The sequence below is a fragment of the Drosophila nasuta genome, chromosome 3 (assembly GCF_023558535.2).
Source record: "Drosophila nasuta strain 15112-1781.00 chromosome 3, ASM2355853v1, whole genome shotgun sequence".
Lineage (NCBI taxonomy): Eukaryota > Metazoa > Arthropoda > Insecta > Diptera > Drosophilidae > Drosophila > Drosophila nasuta.
In genome coordinates, this window is record NC_083457.1 from 35,189,158 (window position 1) to 35,211,124 (window position 21,967).

General features: G+C 39.4%; 1 protein-coding gene across 3 annotated transcripts; it reads right to left on the reverse strand.

Moving 5' to 3' along the window:
• Positions 1-4,987: 4,987 nt before the first annotated feature.
• LOC132791258 (uncharacterized) lies at positions 4,988-21,157 on the reverse strand. Of its 3 annotated transcripts, none has more exons than XM_060800104.1 (3): positions 19,169-21,157; positions 6,691-6,861; positions 4,989-6,278 (listed from the first exon to the last, which is right to left on the reverse strand). In XM_060800104.1, the coding sequence occupies exons 1-3, from the start codon at positions 20,892-20,894 to the stop codon at positions 6,160-6,162; spliced, it is 2,016 nt and encodes a 671-aa protein (XP_060656087.1). In that variant the 5' UTR covers positions 20,895-21,157; the 3' UTR covers positions 4,989-6,159. The 3 variants fall into 3 exon arrangements, with proteins under 3 accessions (XP_060656088.1, XP_060656087.1, XP_060656086.1); XM_060800103.1 differs by having other exon boundaries at positions 4,990-6,278; positions 6,691-6,924; XM_060800105.1 differs by lacking the exon at positions 6,691-6,861 and having other exon boundaries at positions 4,988-6,278.
• Between the last annotated feature and the right edge of the window lie 810 nt (positions 21,158-21,967).

Consider the following 21,967-nt stretch of genomic DNA (forward strand, 5'->3'; position numbering starts at 1 on the left):
GGCTGCTGCGTCGCATCGCATCGCATCGCATCGGGTTGCGTTGCGTCGCTTCGAACTGGGCGGCTATTTTGGACGTAATGCATTAACATTGCTCAAGATAGATGCCAAGTCAATGGCAATTCTCGTTACCCGACTGCGACAGCCTTGCCGCAGCATGCAAATGCCACACTTTGTGTGTGAGAGACACAGTCTGAAGCTGGAACTCGAGTCAAAGTCGAAGTCGAAGTCTCAGTCTCACTCGCAGTCAATGCCGAAGGCGCAAGGGGCCCTGTCCATGGTCATGCAATTTAGTCAAAGGCCCTAACGGCATTTGAGCCAAATGCGTTTACGCATCCGCTATAAACTTGTATGCCGGCTTGCCGGTTCTAAGCTTAGGTGTTTGCCATTTGCTTTGCATCGGTTTGGTTTGGTTTTCGTTTTGGTTTTCTCGACTGGCTGGCTGGCTGGCTGCTCGACTTGGCTGAGTTGGTCGCTTGGTTGGTTGGTCTGTCGGTCGCCAGAACCAGTTATATAACATATATATATATATATATATAGTATCTTATAGTTTGTGCTATAAGCAGGAGCATGCGACAAATGCCGTCCAAGTCACCGCTGACTTCCTTCAGGACGGCGACAGGCACGACACGTAGTTAGAGCGACGTCTCTGGGCACTCTGGGTACTGTTAATTGGACTTACACTGGCACGCCTGTCCAATTGCTACCCTCCACTCTCCTCAGCTCTGCTGCCTGCCCGACCATCCGGCTGTGTGCGTGGCGCACTTAAACGAGGTTAACTGTACTCACTGCCCAGGCTAAAATGGGGGCCTTACCTCAAATTTAATTCCAACTTACGTCAGCGAAGAGTCGCAACTTCAGCTTCAGCTCCAGCTCCAGCTCGAGGGCTGTGCTCGGTCAATGCACGCATTACCAGTTCTGCCCCAGCTTATCAGCAGCCGATCGCCAGACTAACCTCAGCTTCATCTGCAACTGCAACTGCAGCCAAACTCTATCGCCATCTACATCTGCAGACCATCAAATCAGCAACAGCAACGTGACGCTGCCCTTGGGGCCCATAACAGTGTTATGGTCATTCCTTGACGTCTATTCTTATATATATATATATAGAGAGAGAGAAGTTTATTCGGCTGTAACATTTGCACTGCAATAATAGTAGTAATAGTAACCGAGGTGCCTCTGCCAGTGGCCAGTTCGCAGGCATCCATTCATTCAAGGATTATGTTACGGTTAATGCTCTGGCCAACTAATTTAATTTGCCCGCAACGCAAATTATTATAAACCGAGTAAAACAAAAGGAAAATAGCAAAGAGCAAGACCAGACATAGCGTTAGACAGTCCCAAGACCCAGTCACAGTCGCAGTCGCAGTCTCAGCCTCGAGTCCAAGTTCCACGGTCTCCGACACAGACAGCTAGCCAAATACTTGGCTAGATGAGATGAGGCTGTGAACAGTGATCAGCAGGAGAATCGCTTGGGACTGTGTTCTATGTGCTTTCCAAACCATAAACTTGCGATTTTTAAAGCCAATAACAACAAACACTCCGCTGCAGTGTGTTGTGAGAAATATGTGCAAAATAATAAGAAGTCCGAAAGGCGATAAATCAGCAAAGCAACAAAAACCAAACTAACAGAAGAAATGCCAGTTAAAGGTGTTCAAGAACATCTTGCTTAACAACTCTCTCAACTAAAGGTCACATAACATCCATTAAAAATTGTGCAAGAACTTAAAGCGGAATCCCGAAATGCATATTTTATGACTTCGAGTATTTTTGTGCAGTAGCTCAAGTTTTACTTCCTAATATTTTCTTTGGCATTTTCATGTTTATAGGCAATCTTTAACTTAATACGTATTATGTGCATCGGTTTAGTGCCAGACTTTCTAGTTTCTAATGGCGCAGAATATGTGCAAGCAGTGGGATATCTTGGGAAGCTTCTTAATATCTTGACTAGACGTGCCAATAATCAATCTTAAAGTCAACAAAATCAATAAACATCATACGAAAAGAATAATGAATATTTAATGGCCTTGTTCTAAATACATGAACATAGTAAAAAAAATTAACTAAAATTTTTGAAATAATTGAATTTTCTTCATTCATTCGAATGTTAGGAGAGGGAGGAACAGAAATAAAATATGATCGAAATAACATGCCAAAACATTAATTGATTTATGTTGAAACAGTTTAAAGTGTAACAAACAGGAAGAACAAATGAACAATGAAATAAAAAAGTATAATAAAGTATAATAAAGTAGACCAATTACTTTAACTAAATGTAACTTATAGGTACAAAATATGTAAGCCAATAATTGATTTATTTTTAATCAATTTAAAAATTCTAAAAATACTACTTAAACTTTACATTTTATTATAAGAAGATGAAGTAATTTAAATAAATAAAACTTATATGAACAAAATACATAAACCAATAGTTGAGAATGGTCAAAATAATGGAAAATCTTTCAAATATAAAACATAAATGAAATAATGAACTTAAAAGTACATACTCTTATTAGTTTAACCAGTAACATATGTTAAATAAATTTAAAGAGTAACTAAAGACAATCTACACACTTTAAAAATAGATAAATATAAACTACTTAATATGAAGTTAATACATATAAAAAAAAAACATCAATCAAAATTTAATTTTTTTTTAAGGAATATAAGTCTTGCAAATATCTAACTTGAAATAAAATAAACATAGTAATTAAAGTAAATAAACTTACATGTTTAATTAAACCAATCCGTGAACTGAATAAACTTCTTCTCTTTGGTCTAATAACTTATTAAATGTATTTGCATTTGATTTAAATATTCTATGCTCCAGTTGCCGTGACTTTGCTCATCTCTGACAGCCAGTTGTAATGTTTGTGGCTTTCCTCGCCCTCGCAGTTGATGTTGTTGCAACTGTGGCAAGCGCATTTGTGGCGAGTCGTGTTGCCCCATTAGGCCATAAAGCGTTACCAAACGCCATTTGCACGTAAATATTGACACGCCCCTTTTGGGGGCTATCGCAATTGGAGCTGCATATCGAAACTGATATTGTATCTAGATGCAAGATGCTAGATGCTGGCTGCTGATAATGATGATGGGTATGATGAAATGAAATTGTTGGTTTCGATTTTGGCTAATTGCAGAGTCCATTGAAATGCCTACTTAGGGCTAATTGGTCCCATCGGAAGCGCCGCCGAGACATGTACAAACATTTCACGCTGTGCTGTCATAGATGTTGTAATTGATGCCGCCGCAGTGCCATGTCACAGATGTCAACCTAGACCGCCAGACCGCAGCTGGACACAGTCCAGAGAAAGAGAAAGAGATGGGCCCAGACCTAGACTCTGTTGCTTTTTCAAAGCTAAGGACGGCAAATCTAACAACTTTGATTGACTTGTGATTTGAAGGCGCGCCTAATTGAACCGAGGCGAGTCAGCGACTGCGACTGCGATTGCAACTGCTGCGACTGCAGTGAAGTGGAGTCCAGTGCGGAGATGCTGAGATGCAGACACTGACATGCCTTGGAGACTGGACATCTGGACATGACACTGTCTCTCTCCATCGTCCCTTTCCCTCTGTGTGTCTTTTGCGTTGTTGTCAGTAGCTCGAGCAAAATGTTCGTGAGAAATGTCATTAATACGAACGACGTGTTGTGGATGTGCTTCTTCTCTATGTGGTTCTCGTAACTATGTAAGTACTACGTACTATGTGTGTCCATCTTCAGCCAGCATTCGCATCTGTACTCGGTTCAGTGTTTAGTGTTCACTCTGTATGCTGCATTGTTGCACTTAATTAATGCGAGGCTGCAAGTCTTTGGATCACTTCTTTGCCCGTTCTCAACACGCCCTCGGCATGCATTTGTGTTTGTGTCTCGCCTTATAAGGTCAATTGATAGGCGTTGGCCATGTCCAGTGGCGTTAGCAGTAGGGGAATTTTTTCTAGAGTCTGGAGAACAAAAGCAAAAAGAACTGAAAGCCTTTTGTGTGGCTTTATAACAAAAAGTTGTAAGAACAAAATTCCTCTCTATAATTCTTATACATTCCAAAAAAACATCCAACAATAACATGAAGCAATAGTTCTTTATATAAATTTCACATATAATATTTAAGACTTCATCTTTTACTCAATAATCTAACTTCAAAATGAGCATAAGAATGATTTATAATCACTCGCTCGAAAAATTATTTCATACTTTTAGATTTCTTACTGTTTTTCTGATAGTGTTATGTATCGTTATGTATATTATGCATTTCAAAAAAGTTCAACAAGAATGTCAAGCTACTCCTTAAAAATTATACTTTATATTACTTTCAGAAATTATACTTAAAAGTTCATCGTCTAGTCCATAATCCAAAATTTCAAAATCGAGATACATACAAAATACTTTCTTCAAAAAAAAAGGTTAGTGCTTTGTTTTTGTCATAGTTTCTATAAGTGATATCCATCCTTATTATTTTTATATATTCCAAAAAGATTTAATTTCAAGCAACACTATTAAATTTATTCTTTAATTCAATTTAAGAAATCATACTTAAAATTGTATCTTCCCATCCATAAATTCGCCACGGATTCAATATACGATTTTATATAACATACTTTATTATCTAAAATAGTTTCAATAAGTTCCTATAGCTGTTTTTATATTTTATATTTTCTTTATACATTGTATTCACTTTAAAAACATTTAAAGAGAATCTCAATTGAATTAGAAAAGGCTAATCCTTTTCCCTCTCAAAGCGTCTTTGGCCCATGCCACTGTTTGCTGTGTAATGGAATTGCTTTAAGGCACTTACGCTTAGAACTTGGCTATAATAGCGCAGCATTAACGTTTAGCCAACTGGCACCCAATCTCTCAAAGCGTTAAGAAATTATTTGAAACATGCAGCGCCGCTGCCGCATCGGCATCCCAATAATATAGGTCTCTACCTCCCCCCCTCCCAAGTCCAATCCACTCCACTGCAATCTGAAGTGAAGCATAGACTATGCTATAGACAATGCCAGTTACTGAGGCCTCTTGTTGTTGTTTGTTTGAAGGCGTTAATAGGCGCTGCAATGCCAATAATTTGCAATTATATTTAATTGTAATTGTAATTGCAATTGTAATCGTAATCGTTGTGTGGTACAACAACTCGTAATTGAGTGTAAGTTGTTTTCAGTTGTTTTGTGTTTTCTTCTTTATTTTTTTTTTATCAGCTTTTATTGAGAGTATTTGCTCATCGTGTTTGTGTGTGCTTGAGTGTGTCTGTGTGTGTTTGCCCGGGGGCATTATGTACATACATATAACATTATTGTGTTGTGTTCGCTTAAACGATCTTTTACTTGGCTAAACAAATTGTGTTGACCATTATTATTATTGGGGGCTTAATTGCTCGTGGAGGCATAAATCTTAGTGCGTTATAAAACTGTCAGAAATCATCAAGATTATTATTATTACAATTATTAAATTATTATAAACTTGCACACAAATTATAAAATACTACACAAAAAAATCATCTAGACTTGATATTCTTAGTTCTATTTTCTATTTATTTTTATTGTAGATCTTGCATAATAGATATCGATTGTTAAATTACATTACTTAAATTCTCTTCGATCGGCTGCAACAATCGATATCTACCATATATATATATAGTTCTTAATTTCACCATTATTGCAGACTAAATGAGAATAGCTATAGTCAATATCAACTGATTAGATCAACGTTCGTACTATATACTTATATGGCCTGTGTAAATGGTGAATTATGCTTCGATTTAAACTTATTCGTTTGTCTGTTTTTTTTTGTCTTTTAACTAGGACTACAAATTGCAAATCCATTTCGAGTCGTCGCTGAAATATATCAAAATTCCAGTACATATTTTATCATAAGATATCTTAAGTATATATATCTGTTATATGCTATTGAATTCGTTACAAACTATGAGCTTAGCAATTATGACAAAAGTATTACACTATTCAATTGAATCATCATTCACTTATTGCTGCTCCTTGGGAGCCGTATTAGGGTTAGATGAGAGGGGGAGGGAGGAAGGGGTAAAGGGAATGGGTGTGGGTATGGGAAGGGAGCGCTATGTGCTGCATCTTAATATTACGAAAAAATACTCAGTTCCAGTGTTCTCGATAGCTCCGGTGGCTCTCTGTTGACTCCTGTTCGCCTGCCTTCAATCAGTACAATATTCCCGGATGCACAGCGCCGCTTCGCTGGAAGTAGACATTCGGATTGCTGCTCAATGTGGGCTCCAGCGTCGTATAAAGGTTCGTTTCGTCGGGTCGTATAAACATGCCTGATGTGGAGGGAGTAAAGAGTGAATAGGAGGTATGTTATGATAATGTATCAAGGAAATAACTGATAAAGATGAGTTCAAATTTGTAAAGGCAAATTAATAAGTATTTTTAAAAAGAAATAAGGTATTAAAAAAAAATTCTTACTCCTAATAAGTACAATGTATTGAATAGTTAAGATTAATTTTGCAGATAATAAAATCAAAAATTGTATTTCAAATTTTTCAAATTAAAAAGTGAATTCTATTCATCAACCAAACCAAGTGTTCTTCTATTAAATTATTAAATACTTTATAGCTTAAAATGATAACAGGTTTAAACAACTGTTTGCTTGAATAATTTACTGCCGCCTTTATTGATCTATTAATATAAAGAGCTAAGCATAAACAAAAAAGAATGCTAGTATGTTATTACCTGGCGCATAGCGCAGCGTTTTGGCCAATTGCGTTGCCTGTGTCATGGAGGTAAGCGAGTTACCCAGCTGTTTGAGGGTCAGCGGTGTGGCCAGCTGTGTGGGCGGTGCGGGCGGTGGTGGTGGTGGTGGTGCGGGTGGGTAATAGCAAAACGGGTGCGCGCTCAAATGTGCTGGAAAATAGTGATACATACGTGTATAGCTCGGCGGTGCGGCGGTGACCAAAGCGACTCGATCTGCTGGCCCGGAGCCCAAGTGGTTGTTGTTGTTGTTGGTGTGCATAGGGTTTTGTTGAAGTTGTATTGTGTGTGTGTGTGTGCAGTTGCGTGCATGTGTGCGTTTTATCGATAGCAATTCCAAACCAAATCCAAACCAAAATCAAACCCAGCCGTGACACACACACACACATATACACATAGGCATACGAGTATAATAATAAATATATATATATAGAGAGTGTGTAAATATATGTACAGTAATTATTTTGGTTGTGCCACACATACAGATGTGTGTCGTTCGTTATTTTTTGTATTGTTTGTGTTGGGTTTGACAATAAATGTAAATTTAATTAAATTTGAAAAAGGTAAAATACCGGAAACAAAACCAAAAATGAGAAAAAGATATTCAAAATGATTGATGAATAAAATAATAAAAATCAACAAAAATAACATGAAAAGATTATGTAATGTACATTGAGGTGTACGTGCGTGTGTGTGCGAGTGTGTGTATGTGTGTGTGAGTCGTGAGCGTGTCGAGAATTTTGGATGATGTTGACAAATTCGATGAGGGTGACCATTGGATTTTGGTATTGAAGTTGTTGCCGTTGTAATGATAAGATTGTGTTTTTTGTATGTCGCAATGATGATGAACGTGATGATAATGATGAAGATGAAGATGATGATGTTGGTGATGATGATGATGATCATGATGTTTGATGGATTGACAAAGAAAAATGTGATAGAAAAATGTATGGTATATATATATGAAAATGAATTGAGTGCAAGGTAAATAAATGTCTTAAGTTCATAACAATCGTAAACGAGATTTTATATATCAAATAACGAAAAACGAAAAAAGATGTCACAATGGCTGCATTGGGCACACATTGCGGCTCAGACCACTAACCACTGACCACTGACCACTTATGTAGCTGCGACCACTAATTAGCCGCGTTGACCCAACTGGCCGCCAGACACACAACCTAATTTCCGAAAAAAACAAACCAAAATTACTCTGTCATATTTCACACTTTTGCCTAGGCGCCATAGATATACAAAATGCAGAGAGTTAAGCAGCAATTTATGGTGAGCTTTAATGATGCCAAATCTGAGCTAAAACCTTTCGTGTCAATGGGCCAACTTTATAACACCCTCAAGCCATAGAGAAAGTCTGTTGATTATGGTGCGTATTGAGCAAAAACCTAAAGCGTCAGTTTGTCTTTAGCGTATTACAGTTTGCGTGTGTATTTATGAACGACAAGGTCATTAACAGCATAAATCGATTTATAAGAAACTGTTTTATGACATTTTATAGTTCGCATAAGCATATAATTGATTGCACTCATCAGAGATCAGAGTCCCCTCTCTCAACCACGATCCGGCTGATCATATAACTCCGCATGTCATTGAACTATGTGTGTATATATCACACAAATATGATGCTTATCAATAGCTCGCGTGATTTACTAGTCTCCATTAGTTTCAACCATTTAACAAGATGGTTTATTAAGCGAGTTAACAGCAACAAAAAACAAAACAGAAAAAATACAAAATAAAAAAATAGATGTGCTGATAGAAACAAACAACATAGACCTTAAGCTGAAACAAAACAAGTTGCGGCTCTAATTATACTGAGAATCTATAGCTAAAATTAGTATTTCCCACTAGACGCAGCTGTGTGCTTTGTCTCCGCTATCGCTCGATTCAGATCAATTAAACTTGTAAATATTTGTTAAGTAAATCTTGTTTTAGTTTTGCAGTGTTATGAATAACATTTTGTATAATCATGATTAACTGCGCTCACGAGTTCGTTGCCTAAGTCTTTTGCATTGCGAGTTGAGTTTGTCGCCTAAGTCTTTTGTTTGCATAAGCTTTGTAATTAGCAGTAGACAAGTATTTTTAGCAACAATTACATTACATTATAGTGCGAACAAGACAAACTTGTCAGTAATTAGGTAACTACACCATCAAGTTTGTCGCTTAAGTCTTTTGTTTGGCAGCACTTGAAATTCTATTTTTGTGCACAAATTTCAAGCTTATCATTAGCTCGCTCGTTCCGCATCTGTTATACACAAGGTATATAAATAAATAAAGTAAAACATGCAAAGCCAAACAAATGCGAGCCAATCAGCCGGCTGTTCGCCTGTCGCTGCCCGATTTTTCAGACATGGCTTATAAATTATGATTATTATATTTTCAACAGCTTGCAGGGCAATGTAAGAAAACGACACACACACACACACGTACACACTCACACGTGCAGTAAAGTATGTTAATGACATAAAAACTGAACAAAAATAACAGAGGCTGAGATAAATAAAAACGTCGACGTTGGAAATTCTGCTAAGCTCTGAGAGCAGAGGCAGAGGCAGAAGCTGGCGACTGGGATTCAGATTGGGGCTGCTGACTGGGCTGCTGCCTGCCTGGCTGCTGAACTCTTGACAGTGTTAAATGCAGCAGTTACACACATGCTGACTTGGTTTCTCTGATGCCATTGCAAAAGCCTATGCCCCGACTGGCCTCTGTGTCTCTCCCTCCTTTCCCTTCCCCTATCCCCTTTCCATCTGGCTGGTTTAGTTGTGGCCGTCTTGGTTTTCTAATTAACTTAGAACAAATACTGCAATTAAGCTCGCTTGTTTCTGCTTGCTGCCCTGGCAGCGCACGAGCTGTGAATCTGGAATTATGTGTCAGAAAATGAAAATACATATGCACCTCTCTCTCTCTGTCTGTGTGTGTTGTGTGTGTGTTGCACATTTGCAAACAAGTTTGTTGCTGCTGCTGCTGCAGCTGAAGCGGCAAATTTGGCTTAATTCTTGGCTGCCTGATTCCACATTTGCAGAGCCAACTAAATGAGATTTTCACCAGCTTCTGCGCGTCTGTGCTAAAGTGTCTGTCAGTTAGCTCGCTTTACCATTATGAATTATGCTCGCTTGCATAAAATATGCCACTTTGCGACTGCTGCCACTTGCCACAGCTGTCTATTCTGGACACCAACAACAACAACGACAACAACGTCAACAAGTACAACGACAACTGCATAAAATCCAGCTAGAAAATGAGCCAAAACAGCAAAAATAAATGGCTAATTAAGTGCAAATATGTATGACCAGACTCAACTCGTGCGTGTTCCGCACTGCATTCGTATTGGTGCATCCAGACTTTGCATGTGTGGGCGTAAAGTTACAGTTCGCTAGCGATGACAGTGACTACAAGTGACTGTCAGTGACTGGCAACTAATTGCAGTGACTGTAAGAGCCACTTATCATAGTACTATTAAAAGAAATTTTATTAATAAATAACTATCAAAATTAAAAGATTTATTTTAAATTTATTTTAATTTTAAATTATTTTTGCATTTAAGTTTCATTAAGTTTGGAATATCTAAGTATGTATTTAATATTAATATTCAAAAGGACTGCAAAGTGTAGAAAATATTTAAAAGATTAACAAAATAAATATTATTTTTTTTAATATATATTTAAGAAATTTGTATTTACATATATCCAATTAAATAATTAGCAATATTGGAAGCTCTGAAAGATATATATAACAAATTACGAGACAAATATTGAAGATATAGCAAATTCAATATTTGTTCTTAGCTTTGAATTTCAGTTAAATGAAGTTTTGAAATTTAATAAACACAAGATTTAAAAATATGAGAATTTAATACGATAATTTAGAATTTAATAAAGTAATTTGTATTATAAAATGTATATAATGAATTAATGTTTATAAAAATGCATTGTATTTTTTTTTTTAAATTTATATTATTCACAAATAATTATATGAATATTAAAAGTTTTTATTAAAATTAATAAAATCAACTAAGAGGTAAGTAGTGAAATTTAATCAAATTTAATATTTTGTTCCAAGTTTTGAAATTTGAATTTAATTTTTGAAGTTTAAATTAAGATTTCATTTTATAATGAAAAATTATGAAAATCTGAGAAATATGTATTAATTTACAAAGCCAAATAAAATATGTATTTTGTTTTTGTATATATTTAGGAAATTTATTGTATTTTGCTTAAATCAAACAATCGAAATTAAATTGTTTTAGCAATTTTTTGTGTTTGTTGTTCGAGTACCTATAATGACAGATAACTGTGCAGTTTCCCTTTGTTTATACGCTTTGGTATTTTCAAAGCTTTTCCGGCATTTTCATCTGCCATTTGGCAAGTTGAACGTTTTTTCTTTCTTTCCACCTTGACCATGAAAATCACATAATTGCTCATCTCTATTGACAGTCAACTAACCGCTAACGTTTTTCCACGTTTTGCATTTTGCAGTTGTCGTTCGTTGCCGGATCTGCCCGCCTCTTCCCCTTCTTTCGCCCCTCTATCTGTCTCTCACCCCTCGCTACTCTCTCTCTCTCTCGCTAGCTGAGTCTCACACGTAGTATCGCTGGCAACAAGTTAAAGTTAAACCAACTGCCGCACGTTGACTGATTGCTACGTGCAGATTGTCATTGTTCGCTCTTGTTGTTGTTGTTCTTATTGTCGTTGTTCTAGTCGCTGCCAAGTATGCTTAGAGTATTGTTGTTGTTGTTAGTGTTGTTGTTTGTTGCTCGTACATACTTTGCAGACTTGAGTAATTTCCTTGGCGAGCGTCGAGTTTTTCCTTATTGGCTGCAGCTCGTACAACTCTGGGGTCTTCCGTCCCCCGACTACTACTACTCTGGGTTCTATAAATGTGTGTGTGTGTGTGCTTCGAGAGTGAGTTGCCAGATGTTGTGATATCACGAAGCAGCATTATAACTAATTGGCCACGTTCGTTGGGAGCTCTCTCTCTCCCTCTCACTCTCTAACTGAATGTGTGCAGAGTTCATTGTCATGAACGTGGCTCGCTTTTAGCCAGCCGAGAGCAAGGGTCTAGCCACAGTTAGAGGCCTAAGCGGAAGAGTTGCATTTTTCACATGCTCGCAAACGCAACGCGAGCGCAAACGTAAGATAACACAGTTGGCAATTTGCATATTTCGGCTAAGGAAGGGCGTCTGACCTTCAAATTGCTAACATAAGTACAATTCAGTTTGCATTATCCGAGCGCTGTGCTGCTTGTGCTGTGGCATTAACCGCAAATCAGTGAGTGCCTGATACCGTACGCAGCATCAGTTTGGTCTTGGCCAATTTAGCGTCATAATTTAACTTATGCAGTTGGCATGGCTCATTGGCTGCCGCTGTTGCTCCACTCGCTTGGCTCGCTGGCTAACTGGTTGACTACTGCTTCAATCGCTTGGCTTTTCCGCTTTCGGTTTCATTGCAACAATTCGGAACTGGTTATCGATTACGTTTACAACGGCGCCGTCGTTGTCCACATCGTTCCCAGCTCCCAGCTCTGTGAGTCCACTTCTAGGCGCAAAACTTAAATATCATCCAAGAGTTTCAGACTCAGTCGCAGTCTCAGTCTTTGTGGCTGGGCTGCTGCTGCTGTTGTTATTGCAAAACCGCTATAATTTTGTGGTAATATACAGCGACGCTCGTTTCAAGCACGTGCTGCAGCGTTTACTCGACTCATATATTAAGTTACCAACACACACACACACACACACACACATATAGATACAGATACTACAGATACTCAGCAACACGTACTTCACAGATTTGTACGTTACGCCATAGTCATCGCCATCGCCATCGTCAGCTCTCAGTTCTCAGTTCTTTGCTGTCCATTTTCTGTTCAATTCAATTTGTTTTCCTTCCTTGCTTTTTTTTTGAGTAGTATTTTTCAATTTCAAGTTCGTTGCCTAAGTCTTTGGTTTTTTGTTTGTGCTGCTGAAGAGGGCTTAGAACAATTGAGGCTAATCGATTTTTTTCCATCTCCAATATTTGCTGTTTTTTGACAGCTGATGCTGGTGGTCAAAGCAATCCAATGAACCACTCGAAGCAATCAAGCCAGTTTTAGTTTTTTTTCTGTTATTGTTGTTTATAGGGCCTCAAATTGGGGAATTTGACAAAAGAAAAGTAAATGTTGTGTATTGGACATATTGGAAAACAGTTGAATAAACTCTAAACGATAGATTGATGATACAACATTATAATATTATTAAAAATATAACGAACATTTTTTAGTCATAGTAATCAATAACTATTTCGCATACAGATATCGATTATTAATTGTTTTTAGTTCTTCTTCGGATTCAAGTTTCATTAGCAAAACAACTTTTTTTTGGAAAGCTATTCGAAGGTCAATAAAATTTGTTAAGGCTGCCGTTTGTATTACATGATTATGAAGGTTCTTTCACTGCCAGATCAAATGACTGAGGGCACAAACTTGTTTCTTTCTTCACAAGAACAATTCTATAGAAATAAGAGGTTCATTTTGAGATCTATATTTATTTAACATTTCACACCTAGAAAACAGTTGCCTTAATTCTTAAACTAATTCGAGCTCAATTATCAAATCATTAGATAAAGCTGGGAAAACTGTTGACATGCTTTTTGATGGCCCACAATTTGTTTAACAAAAGACTTGTGCAACTTGTGATGATTCTGTTATGAATAATTCTTGTAAATATCAGAAATTATGTTAATTATAACAGAACTTTCTTTACGTTTCGTCGAGTCGCTTAAGCTTAAAGTTTTGCTTGTTTTGTTGACATTGAAAGATCGATCAGTTTCTCAAGTATATTTGAAGTCTCAAAGTCGGCACAGTTAAATCGATATGCCATTATGGCCTCCTCAGGCGGCTTATTGTAGCGATAACTATTGACATATCCCCAAGATAAACAACGAACGAAACAAGACGAGACGAGACGAAGAAAAAAACTTCCGCAGAGCTCTTAACCTTCTCCCGGTTAAGCACGTTGACAACGCAATACAAGTAAGTGAATTAGCATTGTTGTTGCTACGATTATTATTATTATTATTATTGGATGTTATTGTTATTGCTGCTGTTGTCGTTGCTGCAGCCATCGGCATGAATGATTGATTTTATGTATGTAGCTGCCTGGCATAAAGTCACTCAATAAAATTACGAAAAAATGTGCCGTCGCATAGAACAAAGGCCACAAGGCAGATGCATCTCTCATCCTCATCTCTGCCTCTACCTTACTGACCAAGTGGCCATCGTCAGTTCAAGTGCCTGACGACGACACATCATTGAACAAAAAAACTCAACTGAGACGCAACAACACGAAAAAAATGATTTCATCATGCAACCGCGGCGGAAGTACCTAAATAATGGGGTAGTTCATTGAGTACTTAGTTAGCTGCGTAAAGGGCTTATCTGCCCAATGGACAAAAGTGTTGATCATCCTATTTTGTGTCATTAAGTTTATTATTTATTGCTTGTATGCGCTTAGCTTTAATTCAGTGGTGTCTTTAATTATTTGGCTGCTACGAACACAGATTACAGAATTACGAGTCAGCTTTTAGTGTTTAATTAATCAATTTATATATTGGAAATATTATTAAGTTTTTCTTGTAACCCACATTTATAATTGCATTAAGAAAATAAAATAAACAAACATTTATGGAAAGTCATTCTCTTGGCAGACTTCCTTAATTATTACTTGATTTCATGTCATAGTTTTTGCTGATATTTTGCAGACTTCTTGCACAGATCTTAATGTATTTATTTAGCTGATTTACGACATTTGTTGTTGTTGTTGCACTGTGTGGTGAAACCCACATATTTATTGAACCTCCCTCTGAGTGTCTATTTTTGTGACTAGGCCTGTCATCGCTCAGTTTGTTCCATTGCTCCCTGCTGCTGTTGCTGTCGTCGTCATCGTCATCATCATCGTTGTCGTAGTCGTCGTCGTTGCTGTCGTCGTGTTGGCCAGGTTGGCGGTGTTGTAGCTGTTACAACAATGCGCCTTCAATTAAAGCGAGCAACCTTGAACTCTTTTCAAGCGGTTTATGCGCGTTCAATCAACGGCAACCGCCGGCCTGCTCATATCGGCCGTATCGCGAGTCAGCAACTCAGCAGCCGATCCTTGGCCATGTTGGCGACGCGTCGCAACAACAATAACAAACAACCAAACAGCCGAACAGCAACAACAACCCGACTAGTGAGCTCTGCCAAGCACTGAAACTGAAGCTGTAGCTGTAGCTGAAGCTGTCAATCTGCGTTCCTCGTCTTTGGCTTTTGGTTTGCCTTTGCCTCAACAATCATCGAGTGATTCGGAGTCTGTGGCTCAACCTCGACTTCGGCATCGACTTCGACTTCGACTTTGGCTCATTCCTTGGCGTCAACGCCGTTAGCTGTCGTTTAGTTTATTGTTGCAAATTGCTCAGTGAATTATGTGCCGAACTGCTTACTGAGAACGACCACACACACACATACACACACAATCGCACACACATACTTAGAGTTGCAGGTATGCTTGTGCTGTTTGACAGGAAATTTGATCTTGTGGGTTTATTAGAAACCATTTGACTGTGCTTTATATTAGAACGGTTCATTTATTTGCCTTTGAGTTTATCCTCGATTACGATTTAATGACTGGACTTCTGCTGAAGCTTAAAAATGTTTATCGCAACTGCCATCAAAAGTCGACACAACTTGGGATATTTCATTTTTTGTTGCGCTCGCTCTCAATTCAATCAGATAGCACATTCCATATGTTCTTAAGCCTTTCAATCATTGCAAATTGAGCTGCTCTGTGCAGGTTCGTTTCCTGAGTCTTTTTTTTTTCTTCTTGTTGTTGTTACTCAACTACTTTTGCTTTTGACTTTGGTTTATGTAAATTTGTTTGTTGTTACGTTTTCGTTTTTTTTTGTTTTCTTCACTTTGCAACCCACGTACAGCTCCAGTTTTTTTTTTATTTGGATTTTGATTTTTGTTTTGCCCTTAATCAAGCGAAAACCCTTTTTGCCTGTACCTCAGTCACTTCACTCAGCGCTGTGGCTTGGCTTGGCTTCGGTTGGCTCAAATCACAACTACAACCCACACACATGCCAGAGGCCCGGACCTGGGGACGGTACCCGATAATGTCAGCTCAGCTTGGCTCAGCTCAGCTCCGTCTCCATCTCCATCTCCATCTCCGGCTTGTTATAAGCCCTGTGCCAACTTTGATTTTGTGCTCTGTGTCTCCAGACATTTGTCTTTGAGTTTCGTTTTTTTTTTTATATATTTTTTGTCATAGCTGATGTTGTCGTTGTTGCTGTTGCTGTTACCCTCAAATGCACTTTCAATTGCAGACAGTTTGACGTATATATGCAGCCTGGCAAAAGTACTATATCTTTCATTTATCTATCTGTGTGTATATACTACGAACCTACCTATATTTTGTTGTCTGTCTGTCTGTCTAGCTGTCTTCTCTGCTTGCCTTGCTTTCTTTGCTCTGCAACGCAGTCGATGCAGAGAGCGAGGCTGCCCACAGGCACTTGGCGTGAGACGAAGCGTTTCGGCAGTGGGCTGTGCGCGGCTCCAGCTCCAGTTCCAGCTATGGCTTTAGGTCTCTGCTTCTTGTATCGCTTGTATTTGCTTTCATGCGTGGCATGAGCTGCAATCTAACATACACACACACTCACACACACATAAAGTCATCGTCAAGTAGCTGCCATGTGCAACGCTTCCTACTTAAGCCCAGCGGCGCAGTGTTATAATTCGGTAAATTATTGCAACATTTATACCCTAACCAGAAGAATTGTTACGTAAGTTGGCTTATGGCAGCTTAAACGCCGAGAATAACCCATGGCGAGTCATCAATTGCGTTTGCTCATGACAAATCCGTTACTAAATAATGCAATTTGTGCTTCTGCGTTTTCGCATTAAAAATCGATAAGCAATTAAGTATTTAGACATTAATTGATATTTATTGTAAGCTTTGGAAATTAATTAAGTTTTGAATAGCTCTAATTAACATACAACTTTGTTTGTCAAGTGTTGACATAAACTATAAACAATTAATTAAAAATAAGCAATTGCTATTAATGTATTTAAATTATTGCAATAAACAATTCTATTCAACTAAAGTAGACTCTTACTCAACCCTAGAAAGTGCATTTCGAATTCGTATTTATTCAATTATTTACTTTCTTTTGGGCTATAAATATTGTTGTTAATTGTTTAATGCAACCATAAATTTAATGGATTTTTATTAATTAAATTACGTAAAAGTGTAAAAAATGTGTGTTGCATGTTTCGGACACGCACACTCATTACTTCCCCCCCCTCTTGCTGTCTGCCAACTTATCCAACTGTTTTTGCTTTCATTAGAAAGCCAAAAGAAAAGACTGTGTTTTGTTTGCTGATCGGCTTTGTTGTTGTTTAGAAATTTCAAACAAAAATGCTGGCAAAATGAAATGATCTCCTTTGATGTCATTCTGTTTGCCCGTGGCAACGTTTCACTTGCCACTTTGACTATCGCCATTTTTGTCGGAGGTCGTGGCCAATTTCCACAAATTGACAATGACATTTAACACCATTTAATGACCAGATGTGAAATCTAGCTAATAAATATGATCTCGTTGATGGCTCCATTAGCACAACAACAACAAGTAGAAGAGTAGCAACCGCAGCAGTTATCAAAAATTATTAAGAAAGCCGCCGTAGCTGAGGGAACTAAATCAAAAGACTTAGGCAACGAACTTGTGCGACGTTCTCACCAACGAAAATGAAAGCAGCCGTTGCGAGCACACAAATGAACATGGAGATAGAGACAGCCAGATAGATAGGCAAACAGACAGTGGGACAGACGGAGAGACAGACAGAAAGACAGACTGGCAGATAGACAGATGGATAACTCCATGTGTGTATGTGTGTGTGTGTGTAAGTGTGTGAGTGCTCTTTTTACACTTGGCTTACACGACGGCCTCGAGGAAATTAATATGCCAAACAATTACACGGCATGGCAAAACAATTTTAAGCCCAGTTGATGTCGCTGCACAGTGGCACAAAATTGATAGCATAGCGGCGCAGCAATAAGCAATTGATGATATACAATTTGCGCTATCTACAATTGAGCTTTATTGCGGCGAAGTTTTCCTTTCGTTGTGAATGTGTGTCAAGTTTGTTGCCTAAGTCTTTTGATTTTGGCAGAGAAAAAAAGGAATAATTGCAGAGGAATTTTTATAGTTCTTACAATAATTCCACAATAGTTAAGCTAATAAAAAAATGTATCTAGTTCATTGCCTGAATCTTTTATTTGTATCATCGTGAAATTATGAAATTCTTTGAAATTCTTAGCTTGGGGAATACAAACCCATAACTCTTTGTTCCAAGAAATATTCTTTTTATATGGTTCAAATATTCTGAAGAAAACAAAAAAAAAATGGAATATAAAGCTCAAGTTCGTCGCCTAAGTTTTTTGTTTTTGACTGTTATAAAAAAAAAACTAAATAATTTGTAGAATAATATAATAAATGATGCTAGTTTGACGACTGAGTTTTTTTGCTTGTAGCTTCTTCATTTAAATTAATGAAATATGGAATTTGTTAAATCTTTTTCTGTATGTCGATAATACGAAACAATAATGTTAATCTCTACAAACACAAAACATCAAGCCCCTAAATGTTTCATATTAATTACAAGTTCGTTTCCTAAGTCTTCATTTTTGACTGCATAAAATGTAGGAAAAGTCATGGAATATCAACAAAATCCAAAAATTCTTCTACTTAGTTAGCCAAGTTTTTTATCTGTAGATACTTTCTTTAAAATAATTTATTATGAAATTCCTTGAGCGATATACAATTTTAACAATAACTAAAATGCCTAAAACAAACATCACAAAGTTTACAAATTGTATAAATGTCTCACAAGTTCGTTGCCTAAGTCTTTTGTTTTAGTTTGTATGAAATTTAAGAAAAATTGCTGAAAAACTTTGTAAAATACCAAACAATAACATTAAGCTCTATAATTAATGAGCTTGCTATGTGCACAATGCCTAAATTGTGGACTTAACAGTTGCAGCTTGGACCACTGTGCAGTGTGTTGGCTACCGTTTGAAAGTCAAGACTTTTGCTTTTCTACGTTTTTGTTTTTAGAAAGACCGAACGAGCAGATAAACACAACAAAGAGTTCAAGAGTTCGCCTCGAGGCTTGCAACACACACACACAAACCCCCCTCCCCGCAACCCCTCGGCACATGTGGAGCAAGAAAAGAAAGTTATTACAAAATTAATAGCAACTGACAGCTGAGGCGAGGGACACCCTGCAGCTAAGGCTGGGTCTGAGTCTGCGACTGCGTCTGTGACTACGATTGTGTCTGGCCTGCAAATGCGATTCGATGCACGCAATTGTGACAAACTCCAAAGAGTGCTTTAAGCCTAAGCTAAACGATATAACATCAGATAACACTGAACGAGAGACTTACCTCCACCATTGTTGGCACTGGAGCAGTGCTTGGAGCTCAGTCCCTGGCCCGTATTCGTTGCCGAATTGGGCATGCCACAGCCACTCATCACGCCGTACTTGATGGGCTTGAAGTGGAAGAAGGACGGCGAATAGCCCGAACCGGCGCGACTCAACGAACTGAACTGCTCCTCGCGATCCTCGACGTAGAGTCCCTCTTTGCCCATTGCCGCCAGCTGCCTGCCCTTGGGCATGAACATCACCAGAAACACAGTGGCCGATGTGGCCACCAAACCAAAAGCAATGCACGCATCCTTATGCCGCTCTGCCACAGCTAGGCCGCAGAGCATCCAGCCCAGCCAAATGGGAATGGCGCCACCGATGGCCAGTCCGATGTAGGTCGCCTCGCGATAATTGTCGCGTATGCCGCGCGACTTGATCGCCAGCACCGCAATGAAAACGATGAGGAACACAATGTAGATGAGCGAGAAGAGCAGCTCCGAGAACTGAGTTTTGCATAGCGGTATCAACACAGTGCTCACAGCCGCAATGCGCGTATAAATCTCCGGCGTGCCATCCAACGTCGTATACGATGTGGGATAGAAGAGTGCGGAGTAATTGGTCTGCGATGCCACAGTCGTGGAGAGGAAACCGCTGCCCATCACCGGCACACTTGTCGTGTAGATCTCCGGTGGTTGCGTGAGCAGCCACTGCGCACCGATGGCCACCTGAATGAGCAGCGCAAAGAGCAACAACAATCCTTGATAGGGTGCAGGCAAATATACGCCACCGTTCAGACTGATGAGGAATACGCATTTGACGAGCAGCGCGGCAAAGACCAAAGCATAGGCAACGCCCACGCCAAAGCGTATGGCGCCGCAGCTCAGCAGCGTGGGCTGAGCTGTGATGACAGCACCGAGTCCGGCGCAGGCGAAGAGACCGAGCAGCAGCATTTGACCCAGAAAGAGATGGCGACGCGACGGCGAAGTGCGCCAAGCCTTGAACAGCACAAAGATCTCGAAGGCGCCCATCATTAGCATGGTCAAGCTGGCCAGCACCAGCACGGGCACCACCCACACCTCCTTACGCAGTCCGGCGAACGGCAGCTGAGTGGTGGACACAATGCTGGGCGGTGTCGCATTGCTGTTGCCAGTTGCTCCGTTGCTGCTCTGTGTGGCACGCGGCGTATTGGCGGCGCGTGCTCGGGCGCCCTGACTGCGCGTGGGCGTGGCTGTAGTGGTGACACTGCTGCGATTGCTACTTCCGCTGCTGCTCCTGGTGCCCGCTGTCAACGTGGGCACTACAAAGAATTCCGTGGACATTTCCAAGCGCGCCGCACTCGACACATTGCCCTCGAGCACATGCAGCTGATCCTCGCGACGCAGCAGCTGCTTGGCACTGCGACGCGGTGTCGCAGGCGTCGTCGATGTCGTCGTCGACGTCGTTGTTGTTGATGTGCTTGTTGTTGTTGTTGAAGTGGAGCTGCTATTGTTGGCCTTGAGCAGCTGATAAGCATTGCGTTCTCGCTCCTGGGCAGGCGAACTGGCGCTAACGCTGGTCACGAGACGCACGCGTCGCCAAATGTTATTATTATTCACATTGTTGTTGTTGTTGTTGCCGTTTGTGTTGTAGTTGGTGTTGGGATTGCGCGCCGCTGGCGTTGCTGCAATCAGTTGCAGGATGATCAAGAGCAACAGCAGCAGTCTGCTGGCCTCGATCCAGCGTCTGGCCAGAGTCCAGTTGGCCATTTGGATCGAGTAGTCGCCGTTACGCCCGTTACGTGCTAACTCAAATGCTGCACATGCTCAACACATACACACACAAACACAAAATCACTCACACAGTAAGAAACACGCACAGTCACAAAACAGAAACGCGTCGTTTACACGTTCTACTTCTTCTTCGTCGTCTTCGCTTTCGTCTTTCGTTCAACGCTATCGCTTTTTATCGTATCGTTTTGTGTTCGCCTTTTACGTTTTACGCGCTCGTCACGTCCGCTCGCCAGGCCCAACCAACATCGACTGGTGTCTTGGTCCGCTCTGCAAGTTCGCCTTTGCTTTGGCCCCCCGGTTCAGTCTTGAGCCGTTTGAGGCATGTTTGAAGTCGCTTGCAACTCATACCAAACACTTTGGTTTGATCTCTTCTCTGCTTTGCTTTGCTCTGCTCTGCGCTGCTCTGCTTTGCTCTCCCTCTTCACTCTGTCTGGAAGCGAATTGGAGCTTGTTATAGAGAACACTTTCATTCGTTCTGCATATGTGAATAGTATTCTTCTTTTCAGTTGTTGTTGTCTTTGGTTTTTGGCTGGAAAGTGCTATTAGCCGCACTCAGGCACATTTATTGTGCTAAGCTAAGCGAACACCAAACACCAAAGAGTCGAACCACTCGCCAAAATGGGCCCAACAAAAGACCAAAACAAAGGCGATTGTAAATCAAAAGACTGCTAATGATATATCGATATAGTTCAGCTCAACTCTTCTCAGACTCAGCTGAGAGCTGCGGCAACATTCTGATCTTCAGCTTTTATTGTTCTGGAGCACCGTTAGAATCAAGTCGAGCTTACACTTGCAAATCCATTATCAACAATGCAACATTCGAAAGTATTATTATTGGCAATGGCCCCGCAAATTTGTATTGTTAACGACCTGCTAAATTTCTTTTACACTTTTGCCTGATCAATGTCGATAGCAGCGAAAAACACATTAATTAAAAAGAGATGTTTTTAAATTTTAAATTTCCACGAATACTAAATTAATAGATTACAAATAAAAATTATGTTTAGCTTGTCGTAATAATTAAATTTCCACGAATACTAAATTAATAG